Source organism: Morus notabilis, unplaced genomic scaffold (assembly GCF_000414095.1).
Source record: "Morus notabilis unplaced genomic scaffold, ASM41409v2 Scaffold324, whole genome shotgun sequence".
Taxonomy (NCBI): domain Eukaryota; kingdom Viridiplantae; phylum Streptophyta; class Magnoliopsida; order Rosales; family Moraceae; genus Morus; species Morus notabilis.
The window spans coordinates 356,140-374,319 of NW_010362325.1; the positions used below are offsets into that span (position 1 = coordinate 356,140).

At 32.5% G+C, this 18,180-nt stretch overlaps 3 protein-coding genes across 3 annotated transcripts; 1 reads left to right on the plus strand and 2 right to left on the minus strand.

Moving 5' to 3' along the window:
• Positions 1-2,815: 2,815 nt before the first annotated feature.
• Positions 2,816-5,432, minus strand: LOC21396353. The gene is made up of 2 exons (XM_010101755.2): positions 4,918-5,432; positions 2,816-3,074 (listed from the first exon to the last, which is right to left on the minus strand). The coding sequence occupies exons 1-2, from the start codon at positions 5,323-5,325 to the stop codon at positions 3,048-3,050; spliced, it is 435 nt and encodes a 144-aa protein (XP_010100057.2). The 5' UTR covers positions 5,326-5,432; the 3' UTR covers positions 2,816-3,047.
• Positions 5,433-8,582: 3,150 nt separating this feature from the next.
• On the minus strand, positions 8,583-10,575 carry LOC21396354 (cysteine-rich and transmembrane domain-containing protein WIH2). The gene is made up of 3 exons (XM_024167967.1): positions 10,448-10,575; positions 10,132-10,324; positions 8,583-8,784 (listed from the first exon to the last, which is right to left on the minus strand). The coding sequence occupies exons 1-3, from the start codon at positions 10,494-10,496 to the stop codon at positions 8,736-8,738; spliced, it is 291 nt and encodes a 96-aa protein (XP_024023735.1). The 5' UTR covers positions 10,497-10,575; the 3' UTR covers positions 8,583-8,735.
• A 2,504-nt stretch (positions 10,576-13,079) lies between these two features.
• On the plus strand, positions 13,080-15,066 carry LOC21396355 (GEM-like protein 5). Its single transcript, XM_010101757.2, has 3 exons — positions 13,080-13,473; positions 14,059-14,336; positions 14,695-15,066. The coding sequence occupies exons 1-3, from the start codon at positions 13,194-13,196 to the stop codon at positions 14,911-14,913; spliced, it is 777 nt and encodes a 258-aa protein (XP_010100059.1). The 5' UTR covers positions 13,080-13,193; the 3' UTR covers positions 14,914-15,066.
• Positions 15,067-18,180: the final 3,114 nt, after the last annotated feature.

The following is an 18,180-nucleotide window of genomic DNA, read 5'->3' on the forward strand; positions in this document are numbered from 1 at the left end:
TTAACTACCATGTATAAATATTATTTTATTGTTGATGTCCCTTTGAATAAATATGTTTTAAGTCCCCGTAAAAAAATTACATGTTTTAAGTCTATTATATATGCATGTTTACGTAATGTTTACATCCACAGAAATATATATATATATATATATATATATATATATATATATATATATGCATGCATGCATTGTATTATGGTACTCTTCTTGTAGGTATTTGCCAATTATTAGATTTTAGTAAGGTCCATATAAAAATGAAACAAAGTAATAGATAAATGTTTAAGAACACTACCGGTGCTAAACACCGCTATCTAATAAAAAGTAGACTTTACTTGTGAATTCTACGTCCACTTTTTGTTAAATGATAGTGCTTAATATTATCGGTAACTTATAACATTGCTTAAAGTAATGCAATCATATATTTTCACTTTGACATATACTCTGAAAACCTCAAGTAATATAAAAACTATTCACACAAATCATAACCATAAATGCTGCAGATATTTCTTACGAAAACAAATCTCCTGTATCATAATTTTTATCGATATTTGTTTCCATTAAAGCCCCATATACCATACTTTCCATTATTCATAGCTACTCCTTACCATAAAAGCATCATGTTAGATGTATCATAACTAGTGTAGATATTTACTACCATAAAAGCTTTATATATGAAAATTTTCTGTACTTGTTCTTAATCATAAATGCCTTAAATATTTGCTACTATAAATACTTGTGTCTCATTATCTTTATAGATATTCTTTACTATAAAATGCCTCATGTATCATATTTTTCATAGCTATTCTTTTCCATTAAAGCTTCCTCTATCATAATTTCCATAGCTATATGTCATAAAAGCTTGTGCATATATCAGTTTTTTCCTTACCAATTTTGTATAATTTTATTGTAAAATTGTTCTCCTCTTTAATTTACTTTTTAAATATACCACTGGAAAGTTTCATATTCTACTTAGGAAAGTTTAATACCTTTTTAATATTCGAGTTAAACACATTATTTTCTTTTTTAATATTTTGTTTAAAAATATGATTAATCTCATTGGTGTCCCTTAAACTTTGAGATCATTTCTATTTTACTTTATAAACTTTAAAAACTCCCACTTTGCCCTTATGAACTTTGAATTATTCCAATTTAATCCATTATGTTGTAATTTTTGTCAAAAACAGATAGAAAAAAAGAAAGTAATGTAATTACGCAGTCTTTCTGTTTGAATTTCTATTAAAAATAAACATATAAAAATCACATGAACACACTTAACCTCCATTTTTTTATCTCTTTTTAAAAGAAATTATAACATAAGAGGTTAGATGGGAATAATTTAAAATTTAAAGGGTGAAGTGAGAGTTTTTAAAATTTAAAAGACAAATTTATAATGATCCTAAAGTTAAGGGGATCGATATTAATAATCATTAAAAGTAATAACTTTGCTTTATGTTTCCATTGAGCGAGCTTTTTAATTATAAAGGGAAGTTCATGTCATACACTTGGCATATTATTTACCGGCAAATGGCAATGTAAAATTGGTAAACCTGATCTTAATGTTCTTTTATTTATTTATTTATTATTATTATTATCACCTATCTCCCTGAATTTTTGGGTCACCCTCACTTTGCCTCATAAACTTCAAAACTCCTCATTTTACTACACTAAACTTTCATAAACTTCTACTTTGCCCCATCCGTCCCAATTTATGTTCAAAAGATACAGAAAACGTCTCACGTGCATAGTGTTTGAGGGTAAAATCATAAATGAATTTTTAGTGATTTACACTTATACCTCCTGAACTTTGAAGTCACCCTTACTTTACCCTCTAAACTTTAAAGTCATACCCATTTTGCCCCCTGAACTTTTTCATAGCTCTCACTGTACTACTCATAACTTTGAATCTTTCTCACTTTGCTCTAAGATTGGTACTCACTCACTCGCCTCCATAGTAATCCGATCACTTAATATGATTTTTCTTCTTTTTTCTAATCTTCTAAACACGGGTTAATGTCCTTTTTATTATTTTTGTATTCTATTTGAATTATTTTCATTGATTTGATTTATAGTAAGACATAGTAGTACTTAGATTTTGCAGAAATGTCGATATCGGGAAAAGTTAACCTAAAATATACAAATACATCCTAAAACACTTTATCGGCTTCCTGCTAATATCTCTAAAAAATTTCCGCAAAATATTTTGTCACTTAATACTACACTTTTTAAAATGAGAGAAATTCAAAGTTTGAAGTAATATGGAGGGAACAAAAGTTCAGAAAAGAGTAGAGGCGACCTTAAAGTTTAAGGGGCAAAGTATGGGTGACTTTAAAGTTTATGGGACAAAATGAGGGCGACTCTAAAATTTAGGAGGTAAAGTGGGAGTAACTCTAAAATTCGGGGAGCATAGGTGCAAATCACCAAAATTCAATTATGATTTTACCCTCAAACACCATGCACGTGCGTGCACGTGAGACATTTTCCGTCTCTTTTAAACGGAAATTGAGACGAAAAGGGAAGTTTAGGGCAGTAAAGTAGAGATTTTTACAGTGTAGAGAACAAAGTGAGAGTGATCCTAAAATTCAAAGGGCATATGTGATAATAATCCCTTTTTTCTTTCAAATAATGGAAACCACCATAATATATGACACATTCAAGAATGCAAATATAACAAGGGAGGAGAAACTAACAAGAAAGCTTGTGCTCGTAGAGCATAAGAAGTCGACCACAGATATCCTTAATTCTTAAATTTCAACTTTAGTAGAAAAGTTTCACACTTTTTTCTTACACCAGAAACTAGTTCATATTCATACATTTAGAAAAACAAAAATAGTAGCTCATTTATTGATGTGTTAGCGTAACGGCAGGTGTATACGTTCTTATTTATGCTGACATGTCCTTGCGTTGCACCTACAATGGGGATCCTATTGTGTGTGGTCCATCACAGTTCACGATAGAATTTGCAACCACTTGTAACGTCCCACACAATCTACCCTGATCTTTTAAGGAACTTACTAAAGGAATCAGGGCTAGTGATGGAATTTATGAGCTCACAAAATGGTCATGCAAAAAGAAATCTGCGAAACAATGGAAAACAGACGAGGGGATTTTAGAGAGAGAGAGAGAGGCAAACGCACAGAAGACCAATAAACCCATTTACATTTCAGTCTCTATGTACAAAACGGAGAATTCCAACTAGAGAAATGCTAACATCACTCTTTTTATCACTCTCTTCATCACTCTCTGCATTTATTGTTTAACACGTGGATTCCACTAACGTAATATATTATTATTAAAACAAAAAATAAGACGGTGAAATCCACGTGTCAAACTGTGAAAGAGAGTGACAAAAAGAGTGATGTTAGTATTTCTCCTCCACCTAATTATGACTAATAAAACTGCACAAGCACAATGAGAACGGATATACAAGCAAACCAAAATGACAAGAAAGTGGATATATATAATAGAAAATGAGAACAAGCTAAGCAACAAACAATGAGAACAACATTAACCTTAAAAGAGCCAAAAACCGAAAACGACATTCACATAAACAAAGTAATGCAGAAACAGAAATTTATATTTACTAAAATCAAAACAACATGAGCTCATCTAACAAGATTGACGTAGAGAGTGTATAAAAATGGAAATTCAATTTCAATATCAAGGTAAACGAAGTTCAAACCCCCAATAAACAAAGTTTGGATTCTCAGGAGCAAAGTTCGGAAGAAACGAGACAATTCATCATCAAGCAACTAGCTATGAAAAGAAAACATTGGGCCTATATCTACCTGCTGCTAACACAACAAAAGCGCAGCAGCGTTCAAGGAAAAGTAAACAAAGACAAAGGGAACTAAAAGACACTAAGCAACAAAGACGAAAGAAACTAACATAAACAACAAGTGTTTTAGCATATCATTAACAAAGACACTAAGGGAACTAAGCATCAAGCAAAAACAAAGGTGATGTCCCTGCATCAGTGCCCTGCTCTTCGAAAGCATTCGACCTCGAATGTTCAAGAAATGCAGGTATGCAATCCAGGAGGGAGTACTCAGACAGGTTCAACACATTAAATCAAGGGTATATAAGCATTGTCGTTAATATTATTTTTTCTTTTTTAAGGTGAAATGGACCAAATGTCCTCAACTCCATTTTGCTTTCATCAAGGAACTTAAAGCCAACAATGTCAAAATGCTCAGTCGGTTTGAGAGCACCTTCTTCCACTAAAATCACATTGCTTTCCTCTATATACCTAGAGCTTACAAACAGTTTTACATTGATTGCAATATATATAACACTGGTTGTCACATACACAATCTACCTTAACTACATTCCCATTGCTGACCTGAAGAAATAAACCCCTTTTAGAAATCACATCATTTGGGCTTTCCTTTAAAGTTTTCAATTGGCTCAAAATTATCCTACCAATAGGAAACTTGCACACAACTCAGAATTTACAATAACCAGCAAAAAACGAAGACAAAAGAAACTAATCCAAAAGACAAGTCATGTAGCATATTATTAATAACCACGCAAAAAGGAACTAAACACGAAGCAAAGCCAGAGTTGATGCTGCTACATACAACAAGAATACTGAAACGACACAGAATTAGAGGAAATTGCAAAGATCACCTCATAAGAAACGCAATTAATTCGGTCACTAATAAAGCAAGAAGTGTTTATTTTATTCGATCAATATTTCATCAACCGCCTCTTTCATTACTGATTTCTCCAGAAAAAACACTTTGATCAAACGAGAGACAAGAAAACATCTTTGGCTAGGATCAAAAGGAACAATCTCAGATAGATCACGACCAAATTTCGGGTGATCTCATGGTGAACATAATCAGCCAGAATCGCTTCGATCCCTTCATTTATGTGACAGAACAAAGCCAGATTTGGTAGGAGAGTGAAAGAGATCACCTTCTTCGCGGTGCCGAATCGCTTCCCCTTTGCCTCAATCTCCCTCGGCACCGCCGATCCAACCGTAGTAGTACTGAATCCTCTCAATCCAAAGGTGTTAAAAGCTAGGGTTTGAGGATGATGCCTGTGGAGCGAAAACGCCGCCGTAGAGAAGCCTTCCCTGTCGTTCTTTCCCGCGCCTCGGAGATTTGACATACGGTAGAGAATGGTCAGCGGGTGGTGGGCCCAGGGCTGAGAGGGCCGGTCGGTCAGCAAATCGGAGGGAGCGTGGCCGTTAATGACGGCGGAGTTGGGTTGTTGGGGCGGTTGAGTGGTGGTCGGACGGTGAAGCTCCGACAGTCCGAGGAGCCTCGGAGTAGAACGAGGAGGAATCACTGGTCGCAATGATCTGCAAATTGAACTTGTCATCGTTCTTCTTCTTCTTTTTTTCAAATTAAAGAAATGAAATGGAAAAGAGGGAAAAAGGAGTGAGGGGAGCTCGACAATGATGGATAGATGTAAGCAGACGTGGCTTGTGAAAGATGCAGGTACAATAAGCCGTATTTAAAATTAATGTCGTTTTTATTTGTCACGTTAAAAAAAATAAAAACGTTTTTAAAATGAGTTTTGGTATAATAAAGATAAAAATTAAAAATAAAAATAATTTTTTAATTTAATATAAAATAAAAAAATAAAAAATTAAAAATATTTTTATTTTTATTTTTATATAAAAAATAAAATCATTTTATAATGAATTCGCTCGTATGTTCCGATGACGAAGATGGGCTTGGTGGGTCTCGGTACGTGAAGCAGAAGGATGAGGTCGGCATGGCTGATTTGTAAGTAGGGTCAAAAGTTGAGTTCACGATGGCACCATGGAGTTATTGGGCTTGTGATAACACCACCATGGCTTATTGGATGAGCTTCACCTTGCAGCAACATAGGCTCACAACAACAAGAGAGTCAGCTTGCAAGGGGTGTTCTTCTTTCTTCTTTTTTTTCTTTCTTTCTTTTTTTTTTTTTCTTCTGAATGCATGTAAAAGAGGAGACCAAATTTTTTTTTATATTTTTTAAATGTCTATTTAAAGTTTCTTTTATTTTACCGATTCGAGTTTAGAATTTGAGTTTTATTACAGTAAAAAATTTTCAAAAACAATCACATCTAACTTTTTTATTATAATAAAAAATCTCACATAAAATCACATCTCAACTCAAATTAAAAACTTAAATCAGCAAACTAAACTATCCTAAAAAACTTCTAACTATTCACATGTGCGCCTCATGTAGTTTAAAAAAGCGTGAGGCTTTAAACAGTGGTTGCCTTTTTTAGTTTTATTGTACCTTTTAAAAAGTTTGAAGAGTTATTTAAAAAAAAAAAGAATGTGGTCCCATTGCAACTTCATAAAAAGTTTGGGGACAAATTTGACAATTTACCTAAAAAAAATGAAATGGGATGCTCTAAAAGTGTATGTGGGTATAACTTTTTTGGGAAATAGTATAAAATAAGTCAATATGAAAAGTTTAAGAAAGTATATAAGTCAATTTTTAGTTATAGAAATTAATAGGCCATAACTTGTCAAGTTATGGTATATAACCAGATAAGTTATTGACAAACTTGTCAAGTTATGGTTCATAACCAGACAAGTTATGGACAATAACTTTTTGTTAAGTTATGGTTCATAACTAGACAAGTTATGGACGAAAACAGTAATTTGACCTATTTATTAACTTATGTAAACTATTGGCCTATTAATTTTAATTCATCTCAAATCTTGACATATTTTCCTCTTTCTCTCAACTTTTTTCTCAATTTATTTATGGGATTGGATTTGTGTCATTTATCATGCTTTAACCAGCCACTAGAATGGCCAAATCATTTTTTCCTTTATTTTTATTTTAATTCAAATAGATGAAACCTTAACTTTTAGTCACATATCTTTATCTCTCTTTTTCTTCCTCTCTCTCGCTCTGCATCCTTCACGCCATTGGAGCTCATTGAGATAGCTGGTCCATCACCGCCGAAGCTCGTACACAACGGTGTGTCGCTCCATACCCATGGAGGTAAATGTATCTCCATGGATCTTCATAGATTACCGTTGGTAATCTAGCACACAAAATAATAATAACTCAAAAAGGATGACCTAGTAGGGGCAATTGTCCCCTTGGTCCAAAGGCCTCCCATGAACTTTAACCACAAATACTCCATAAAAGTACACGTATCAAAATTTTTACTATTTATTCTTGATTCATAACCTTTTTAGTTAAATAATTACACTAATAAAAGGGTATTTATCAAGAGTAAGAGGTAAAAGTCTAGACTCATGCACTCTTAAAGATAAATTTTCTATTTTTTCTTAACCCCGTAACCTCATTTTGTGTTACTATTTCTCTTTCAATTTCCCCCTATAAGTTTTAATTACCAATTTTTATATTGAAAGTTTTACGGTTTTCATTTTGGCACAAATTTGACCTTTTAAGTATACTCATAGTTTATAATCTTTCAAATGTTTCGATTAGATCTCAAATTTGACTTCTACACATACTCATAGTTTAATTTAAAATTTCGAATAAAGCAAAAATTAACTACTCTACTATTTAAATTTTGCAGACTTTAAATATTAAAAAGTAAATTGAACTCAATTGTATAAGTTTGATTCATTTGGAAAAAGAAAGGAAAAATACAAATATATCGTAAGAATTCATAAGAGAAGTTAAAAATAAAAGGAAGAAAAAAAAAGATAGTTGCTCTGCATATTAGTTTAGTTCAAAATTTTAGCTTATCCACAATCCCTTGAAATAAAAGTTTTTTAAAAAATAAAAATAAAAATCTCAAACTATTATGATAAATGTTAGGGTCATTTATTACATTACTCTCCTTCTCATTCTCTTACTTCTTCTTCTGCCACATGTCATCCTACTTCCCCATAAAAATAAAACATAATTATAAATTATTGTTTAACCTCATAATTACTATAATGCCACTCGTTAATATTATAAAATCCTATATCACACTTCCTCATGATATATCACTTTTTTTTTATTTTTTTTTTATGTACGTTGTTACTTTTATTTCATTTTTTATCTTTTTTCTTTCTCTTTGAATGCCGCTCGAATTAGAATCCATTTCAAAAATATATATAATGTGTTGTGAATGTTAAGAAAATAACTTATATACATATATATATATAGTATTATATATAATATATATTATAATTACATATATTCATATAACGTTTTATTTTTATAACTATATATCGATATATATATATATATTAATGGATCTTGCAAAAATATTGGCCTAATGTTATACATATTTTTTCTAACTCTATTTAACTTCTGTTGGGATCTAAAAATAGACGAGAAAAAGGAAAAAAGAATAAAAAAGTAAAAATGTATATTATTATGATAGAATATAATTAGAGTGGTATAATTGTAATTAAGAGGTAAAATAATGGTCTATTGTTATACTTTATTTTTATCAGAATGTGGAATGACAAGTGGCCAAAAAGAAAAGTAAGAGAGTGAGTGATAAAACAAGTGACCTTAGCATTTTTTAAGTATTATTAGTGTAAAATTTTATTTTTAAGTCGACAAATCCACAAAATTCACTCGATAACGTCAATATTCACACATTTATCAAACGAAAGTGAAGACCCACATTGATTGCACTAAAATATCTAACAGCATATCGAGGAGTTCTGGAGACCAGAGTCCTAATTTATTATAATGTAGACATATATAACACAAATATATATAATTATTCTCTGTGTGTGTCTATATATCTATATATATATATATGTATGTATGTATGTGTGTATAACCAGATTGTATCTAGTGGGCTAACCGCAACAGTGATCCAGCCAACAGCAGCAGCAAAGGGTAGCCAAACTGCAAGATAAGTCAACGAGATAATTAACTGCATCAAGAGAGGTCAAACAAATTCACATGATAATTTACAAGGAAAATCTAAATAGAGAATTAATTGACTACAATTAGCAGAATCGAACTGAATTAAGACAGGTTAATTATGGCTTCAATATATAATAGTGTCTTTCTCCTCTCCAAAAAAATCATTCCTTAAATCTTAAGTAACAATGGGATTTCTTTAATTCTTGGTCTCTTCTTTGGTTTCTAAAGGACGAAAAGCAACAAATTTACCTATAAATCTTCGAGAAGGGATGAGAAAAATTTTGTCATCTGAGCCTTTCGATGCTAAAGTGAACTTACAATGAACCGTTAAATGTGTTCTCTTAGTTAATAGTACGTAATGTTGGGAAAAATTTGCCTAAAATCCAATTAACGAACCAAAAATAAAAGTACAAAATCACATGAAAGATTTTCTAAAGATTCAATAATTTAGCTACATCCTGTTTTTATCGCTGCAAATTCCACTAATCAATTAAACAAATTATTTATAAAGAAACTCACACTCAAAAGATGTTTCCTAGCCTCACACTCCAATTTTCTCTCAGAAAATTCGTGATAAATAAATCTCCTAACGTAAGTATTTATAGAACCCCAAAACAAGTGAAAAAACCCCAAAAATAGGCCCAAAGCCGACCTAGGCTGACTTGGTACACGCCCTCCGCGGGCGCCGTGGCGCCCATCCCTTGGCACTGCAGCGCTACTTTGAATCAGCCCATGCGCGCTGGTACTGTGTGGCGCCCAGCGGACCTCTTCCGGAGCACCACGGCGCTGGCCTGCAACACAAGGCTACTGTGCAGCCTTCCTAGCACCATTTTCTCCACTTTTTCCTCCGTACATGAGTAGGCTCTATCTTCAACACGTAATATATTATAACTAACATGTTTATTTTGATTAGAAAATGTATTCGCATCGAAGAAATCACATTACAATTTTTCGATATTTAGGAGAAAATACTGACGACATACATATGATATATATATCCTACTACATAATTTCCCTAAAATATAATCTAGATTTCCAACTTGTTCTATGTGAAATAATTCAGTGGTTATTCAAACTATGAGATTTTAGCTCATTTCGAAGTTATTAGAATATTTTTTACACTGTATGGTTTGCTTTTCTACGTTGTATAGAGAGAAAGTTGGGAATCCCTTTATTTTTTGCTTACTCACCTTGTTAAATTTTGATATCACATTAACTATATGAATAAGGTTTTACCTTGTAACTTTACCAGCAAAAAAAAAAAAAAAAGGTTTACCATGTAACAGGTAATGGTAATTCCATAGGAGAAAGACAAAGACCACATACCAGGCCTTAAGGAATGAGCAGCATGCGGGTTGGGAATCGTCGTCGTCATCATCGTCTGGCGGTGGAGGCGGCGGGACTGATCGAGAAGGCGGTGCTGATGGTGGTGGTGGGCGAATGCCTTCATCAAGGTAACCCTGATAGGTCGGTGGCGGAGGGGGACGCGTTTGGTCAACTGATTGGGGCGTCACCCAAACTAAAACAAGCAACAATAGAAACACACTACGAAATTAGGTAGTTTCATTGTTTTAGTACACTAGACTAGATGAGATTGTTATTATTTGTTACCAAACAAATGCAAATAGACAATACAACTCGCCTGCTTGTCTGTAATCCTCCTGAGGAGGAGGAACAGGTTGGTAGCTCATTTTGGTTGCTTGGATTTAGTGAACAAAATTGCCCTGGAATATGGGATATATTGGAATAGCTTCAGCTTTGCCACTTTCTTTTTCTTTAAAGCTGTACGGGATAGTTTTGGGACGCCCAAGTCCCTACCAATTTTAAAGTCTCAACTACAATAGTACCATTATTTTGCCTACATAAGGCTACAGCTGGTAACCCTAATTATGTCATGGCCAAAAAAGAAAAAGAAAGGTAAGCCTCCTCATGTCTAACTTTTTCTTTTTCTTTTTCTTTTTCTTTTTTCAAAAAGCAAAAAAATAAATAAAATAAAAGGACCCATATGTTGATGCGTTCAGTGGCTATGTAATAAAAATTGATCTTTCCTTCCAAAAATTCAATATTATTCTCGATTTCAAGCTTTTCATTCAGTTTTTGGTAATCCTTGATTGCACTTATTGCTTTTTTGTTTGCATCACAACAAAATAAAAAAAGAATTCCACCACGGACCACATTGATGTTCATAAACTTGCGTTTGATATGTATGACCTGACAATAGATATTTGCTAGAAAGTTATTATTGTATAAGCTATATCTGATTCTGAGTGAAACAAAGGACAAACAAGAGTCTATACTCGGGACCGATTTTAAATTGTATTTCAGCGTGGGCACTAATAAGAAGTTCGGACCACATTGATGTCTATTAACTTGAGTTTGATCTAAGTTGAGAATTGAAATTTGTTAGAAATATTATTGTATATTGCTTAATATTTGATTCTGAGTGAACAAAGGACAAACATGCATGTATTCGGGACGAATTTAGAATTTTATTTCAGTGTGGGCATTAATAAGAAGTATTTTTCTTTAATCCTTATCATTGTCATTTTCTCTTAACAAATCTTTTCCTTAATATTTTACATAAGCACGTCAAAACAAATTATTAAATAACTTATTTAATGTAATATAATATTAACACTACATTATGGCAACACCTACTATATTATGTGTTTCAAAATGAAACATCAAAACATCAGAAATAAAATGTAAAATTTAAAGATCAAAACTAATTCCCCAAGAAGAAGTAAAATTTACATCACAAACATGTTCTATAAAAATTGTATGAGTTCTTAAAACCAATAAATCTCTAAAAACAATCAAAACTTTTGATAAAATTAAAGAGAAAGAAAGTTGATATTAATTAAACCAAAATTAAATAATAGCTAAGATTATTCAGAAAAAATGGTGATTAGTAGTTAAATAACTCAAATTATTAATAAGATGGATTAAGATAAATAAATAAAAAGAGTCACATTTGAGAAAATAGTATTTTCTGGGAGGTTTGTTTAAATAACTGAATAAATTTATAAATTAAATTATAATGTTCTAAAAAATTATGGGGCAGAAGTCTAACCCCACGTAGCTCCACGGGTGTCTACACCCAACAGAGATATTTTTTGAAAAAAAATATATATATATATTTTCATATAGTTGCTCAAAAGTGTTGGACATATTCTTTTAATAACTCAAATCACAATTCAAACTTTTTTATTATAATATTTTTTCTCACAAAAATTTAAATTTACTTTCTTTTACTATAATATTTTTTCACACATAAAATTTATTTTACAATTCAAGTTATCCACTTAATTATGAAAATGATATGCAATGTCCCAGAAGAATTACTAGTACACACAGGTGCCTAAAACCTTACGACACAAGCAACTTGAGTGTTTATAAAAAACGATGACTTCTACATCCCTAAAAAGATGACAAATAATTAATAATTTTCTATGTCCTTGTCCCTTTGCGGACATATTAGATAAGATAAAAAATTATTGGTTCTATATTCAGCAATAAAAAAAAAAAAAAAAAAGAGTAGCTCGACCTCGAAGCTTCTTCATCGCTTCCGTGATTACATTTGACAACCACCTGTCAACAAAGCAAAAAATAAAAAATAAAATCAATGAAATTCAAATTTTATCCCAAGTAAGGTTCATTTGGTAGATGAATTCTAAATTATAATTTTAAATTTTAGTTCAAAATCAGTATTTATTTACGGTGATTTTAAATTATGATTTTAAATCATAATTCAGAATCAATATTTAGTGTTTGGATGATTCTGAATCATTATTCTGAATCAGAATTTAAGAGACGTTTAGTTCATAGATTAGAATCATGTGATTAGAACTATTTTGGGTTTATGTGTATTTTTTGTGAGAGAAAACACTGTAGCAAATCATAGTTTGAATCATCCAACCAAACATCCCCTTATAGTGTTTGGATGATTTTGAATCATGATTCAAAATCTGATGTGATGTTTTAAACTAGAATTACTCATGATTTTAAAACCACCACCCTCTTAATTTAAAGTAATTCAAACTTTTAATTTTAAATCATAATTTCAAAATCATAATTTAAACTCAAAATCATGAATTATAATTTTAATTTCAAAATTATAATTAAAATTACTCTAATTTAAATCCGCAAACCAAACTAACCCTCAATAATACACCTAATCCACTTGGTGCCTCTTTCTAGTTTCTGGATATATCCTTCGTTGCCAAAAAAAATAAAAAAATAAAAACAGAACAACCAAGTATTACTATCAACAATAACTCCATTAATCCTTTAATATTTTTTCCATAAAATCCCATCATTTAAACTTCAAAATCAAACTATCTTTCTGAAAATCTAAACCATCTTTTCTTCGATTGAGTTGATTAACCATGAGCGGAACAGAGTCTCTCGTGCCTGCTTCCTCATCTGGAGAATCCCAGGAGGAAGCCAAGAAATGGGGGACCCACGTGATGGGAGCGCCTGCGGCCCCCACCGTGCACCTCGACAACCAGAAGGCGGCGCTGTGGAACGCCGGCGACCACCACCAGCCGTACGTGCAGTACGCGCCGGTGGAGAAGCCGACGACCAACCCCCTTGAGCCAGTCATCGACCTCTTCAACTCATGGAGCGCCAAGGCAGAGAACATCGCCCGCAACATCTGGCACAACCGTATGTACATGTTCATCTGCGTTCTAGATAATTGACGTTACCCTTATTCTATTCATGATCATATTTTGTCGTTTCACATTTGGAATTAGTTCCTTGCTGCCTTTGTGCTGTATTGTCGTTCTCCTAACTCGGTGCCGTTTTACAATTATCGTCGTCTATTTTTGTTAATAATAATAATAATAATAATACGAAGAAATAACTATAAAGCTATCTCATCTTCTCTTTTTTCCTTTTCATGGATTTATCGTTTGATAATTTGTTAGATGCTCCTACGGTCCTACCGATTTACGTAATATGCCCTGTGAATGTGATGATATATATCTTTTTTTGTCGTTTAATAAATATTTGTAACCACTGTCGCTTTCAATTGGTGTCATCTCTTATTGGTGTCGTTTTTTGATGCGGTAATTTTTGAGAATGCCGTTTTCTGTCGTCATTTACTGTAATGTTTTGTTGTGCGTATTTTAGAAGAACAAAGCTTCTTTTCTTCTTATTCCTGGTTTCGTCATTTGGTAATTATATATAACGTGCTATCTTGTATGTTGTCGTTTTATATGTATAATGTATTTCGAAATGGAAATGCAGTGAAATCTGGACCGTCGGTTACGGAGGCTGCTTGGGGAAAGGTGAATCTGACGGCGAAAGCAATAACAAAAGGGGGATTTGAGTCGTTGTTCAAGCAGATATTTGAAAGCAGTGATCCGAATGAGAAGCTGAAGAAGACTTTTGCTTGTTACCTTTCCACTGCTACAGGCCCTGTCGCCGGAACTCTCTACTTATCCACCGCTCGACTTGCTTTTTGCAGTGATCGACCTCTCTACTTCACTGCTCCTTCTGGACAAGGAGCTTGGAGCTACTACAAGGTATGTATCTTTGTTACATCGTATAAAAACTAATGTTAATAATTACCCCACTTTCTAAATAGTTTAATTATTTTTTAGATTAATAGTTGTAAACTAACGTGCTATTGCTGTGGAATTTCTTGAACTCGAACTATAATAACGGATACTTATGTTCCTATCTAATGAAAAGTTCGCCGGTACTTTTAATATTGTGCCAGTATTAAAACAATTTAAACTCCTGTAAGCACTCTCTAAAATTAAGCTATCATATAATCTGCTAAGGTGGGAGTGATGATATATATATATATATATATATAAAATATGTGATCTTATATTATTGCGTTGTGTATTTGACATGAAAGTGTGGGTTGACCTGCAGGTTCTGATACCACTAGGGAATATAGCGACGGTGAATCCAGTGACAAGGACAGAAAATCCACCAGAGAAGTATATCCAGATTGTTACCTCGGATGGGCATGAGTTCTGGTTCATGGGATTTGTTAGTTTCGAGAAAGCGTCTCATCACCTTCTAAACGCTGTATCAGATTTCAAAGCAGGCCATGGGAATAACGTTGCCGCGCAATCAATCAATCTCTAGAACTACTCTTCATGATATCTTTCGAGTTTTAGATATATGTATTGATCATGTATAGAAGACACGATTTTAAGTGGTGTTTTGTATTTATTGTTGTAAAAAAAGTTTGTAATTTTCCCTTCTCCTTTTCTATGTAATGTCTCTTGCGATTTTGTACCGAACCTGTATGCTTGTTTGTTTAATTTTTCTCGTGAAGTTTAGCACACTTTTTCCTGGTCTGTTGAACACATGATACATCTTGATCTTTCTTCTTCTTACTGAAAATGAGGTCGAAAGAATTGTAAATTTTGTTAAAAACTGAGAGAGAGAGAGAAATCTGAGAAACGACACCGACCGTGAAACAACACCAATCTGACAAACGACACCAGCTATTAAACGAAGGATGAGAGAAAAATATATAGAGCAAAAATAACAAAAACGACTAGGACGAAAAATGACAACCTAAATATGCATCAAATAGAAACAAAATTTCAAAAAACAAAAAAAATAGAAACAGAAAAGAAATTTGAAAAACGACAAGATTTAAAATAAGCTCCGAAACTAAAATACGGCAGTAAGTCCGCGCCGAGTTTCAAGAATTCTGTCGCGCAAACTAAAATACGGCATTGAGTGGGTGCCGAATTATAAGGTTTTGTTTCTTTTAGGAACTCGAATTATATTAGTTTGAGGAAAAGTTGCATTTATAACGAGCAATCCTAACAAAAACATTGACAAGTACCCAGTAAATATATCTATTTTATTAATAAAAAATGTTTCACAAATTTCTTTTTCAAATCCTATAAAATGAAAAAAAAAGAAAAACAAATTCAGTAAATTATTGAAAAAACCGACAAAATATTAAAAGACATCAGCCTACACGACAATTGGAATGACTTCTAGTTGATGGAATTTGTTAATTTTTAGAAAAAAACATATTTCTTGTTCTTTCTAAGAATGAAGTCAAGGAAGAGCCGGAAGTAATTTGGGGAAGAAAGGGAATGGTGCTAAAGTAACCAAACAAACCAAAGCCCATTCGACAAAAGGATGAAAGTATGCTTTGGACTTCTTTTTCCTTCAAGCCTTGAGAAACTTGCACGTCTACCACTTTAATTTGTATCAATTGCCATTTTCATAAAAAGATTTTAGCTCAAATAATACATAAGAAAACTAACTTGCCTTTAGAAGTGATGCTGAGCGTGTGTTTGGTGATTCAAACTACCCACTACACATATTATAACAGAAATCATCCTCTTTTTTTTTTTAACTATATTTGTTGCAGGGCTTTCTCCGGTAATTAAACAAAAAATATCATTCTATTCATGCATTTTGTTTCTAATCTTTTGAATAATTGTTTTTTTTTTTATAATTTTTTTAAAAGTATTTCTTGATCAAAGTCAGTTTTGATTAGTATTTTATAAGAGCTCTAATCTTCCATTACGCATCATGATGCCATATGTTAATTTTCTGTTACATAAATAACGGATATCTCAAATTTGTTAAGCCTATATATACTGGGAACTGTAGCCTTATAACTAAAAACAACAAAATTATTGTGATAAAATATAAAAGTTACACTAACTAGCATTTGGAAAACATATATTACATATTTGAAGGAATAGAAAAGATAATAATTAACATTGACAAGAACAGGCCAATCGAAAAAGTCAATAATAAAAACTTCTCTACAACATAATCTGGTTTCCGAGAAAGAGAAAAAGAAGAGAGGAGAAAGCTGTCAAAAAGATGCAAATTGAAAGAAGACACAAACTCAGTGTTAGAGGAAGAAACAAACAAACAGAGATTCTCTAGGGAGGAGTAGGAGGAGGAGGACCATTCGGACCAAACAAAAGAATAAAAAGGTAAACAATAAGAGGGTTATTTTTTCCCCCCCAGTTACTCGATAGTTATAGCTTTCTTGTCATTGACCAACTGATAATTAGCTAGGGAATAGAAAGAAAGCAAGAGAGAGAAAACACAAAGAACGAGAGAGAGCTCTCTCTCTCTCTCTCTCTCTCTCTCCCTTCTCTCTCTCTCTCTGACTCTCACAATATATGAATATGATATATCGCTCGCTCTATCATCTTCTCCATCCATCTCTTTCTGCACAGTAGTACCACAGTACTGCAAACTCACTACTCACTGCCACTGCTTAGATTCCCTTCTCTTCTGCCAACCAACCAAGTGTAACACCAAAAAAAAAAAAAAACAATCCCTTTGTTTTCCACACACAGTTCTCATCTCTCTAGCTATATATCTATATGATTTTGAATCTATGTATACATGTAATGTATACATCGCAACCCTTATCAAAACGGCCTATTCTTTCTTTGTTTATTTATTTTTTGGGATAGAAATCCAAGCACCTATTCTTGGACCATTTGTGATATATATATATATATATAGTTATTTGTATTATTTATCTATGATGTATATTTCGTTTGCACGTCAAAAAGCATCTCTCTTTTCTCTCTTTGTGTCTGTGTCTCGAGCTTTCTGTATTATTATAAATGTGTGTCTGAATTTCGAATCTTTTAGGACGGAGGGCCTCACCACCCCACAGACCTAACAACTGCACCATATGTCACACCCTTCTACCTTTGCATGCACTATTATATTGCACTTCACCTTTTTCTTAAACCAGAAAAAAAATAATAATAAATTATTATTTTAAAGTATTTCGAGCTTACACACACATTGCATAAGTTGTCAATTTATGAGTTCCATTTTCCAATCATAGGGGTGCTTGTACTTTTTTTTTGCAGCATATATATATATATATATATTTCTATTTACAGCTCTACTTCAGAGAGAATGACCCGCCTTTTCCAAACAAAATATTGACCATATTGAAACGTTACAGGCTCTAGGACAAAATGAAAATGAATTATGTGTTAGTACTTGATGTCCCACTCCCACCACCATATGGAAACTTTTAATCATGAATCTTATTACAGTTAACTTATGCTAATTAAATACCGATTAATTTACTCAAATATATTACTTCCATTAATTGATCTGTAAAAATCTCCAGAACCTCTAGCACTATTTGAAGCGCAGTGATTTTCCCCTCTCTTACAACAGAAAGCTGCCGGTCAAAGAAGACTGACATGAACAATGTTTTATGTAGCAAATAGTAATACCATAGATGATAACTTTTTTGATAGGGCATAAAAGAATTCTTTATTAATATATACTGTATAGTTTTGAAGCGTCACACCGTCCCATTTCTATCAAGTTCAATTAACTTTACATATATTCTTTCTTTTATCTTTTAAAATAATCTCAAGATAA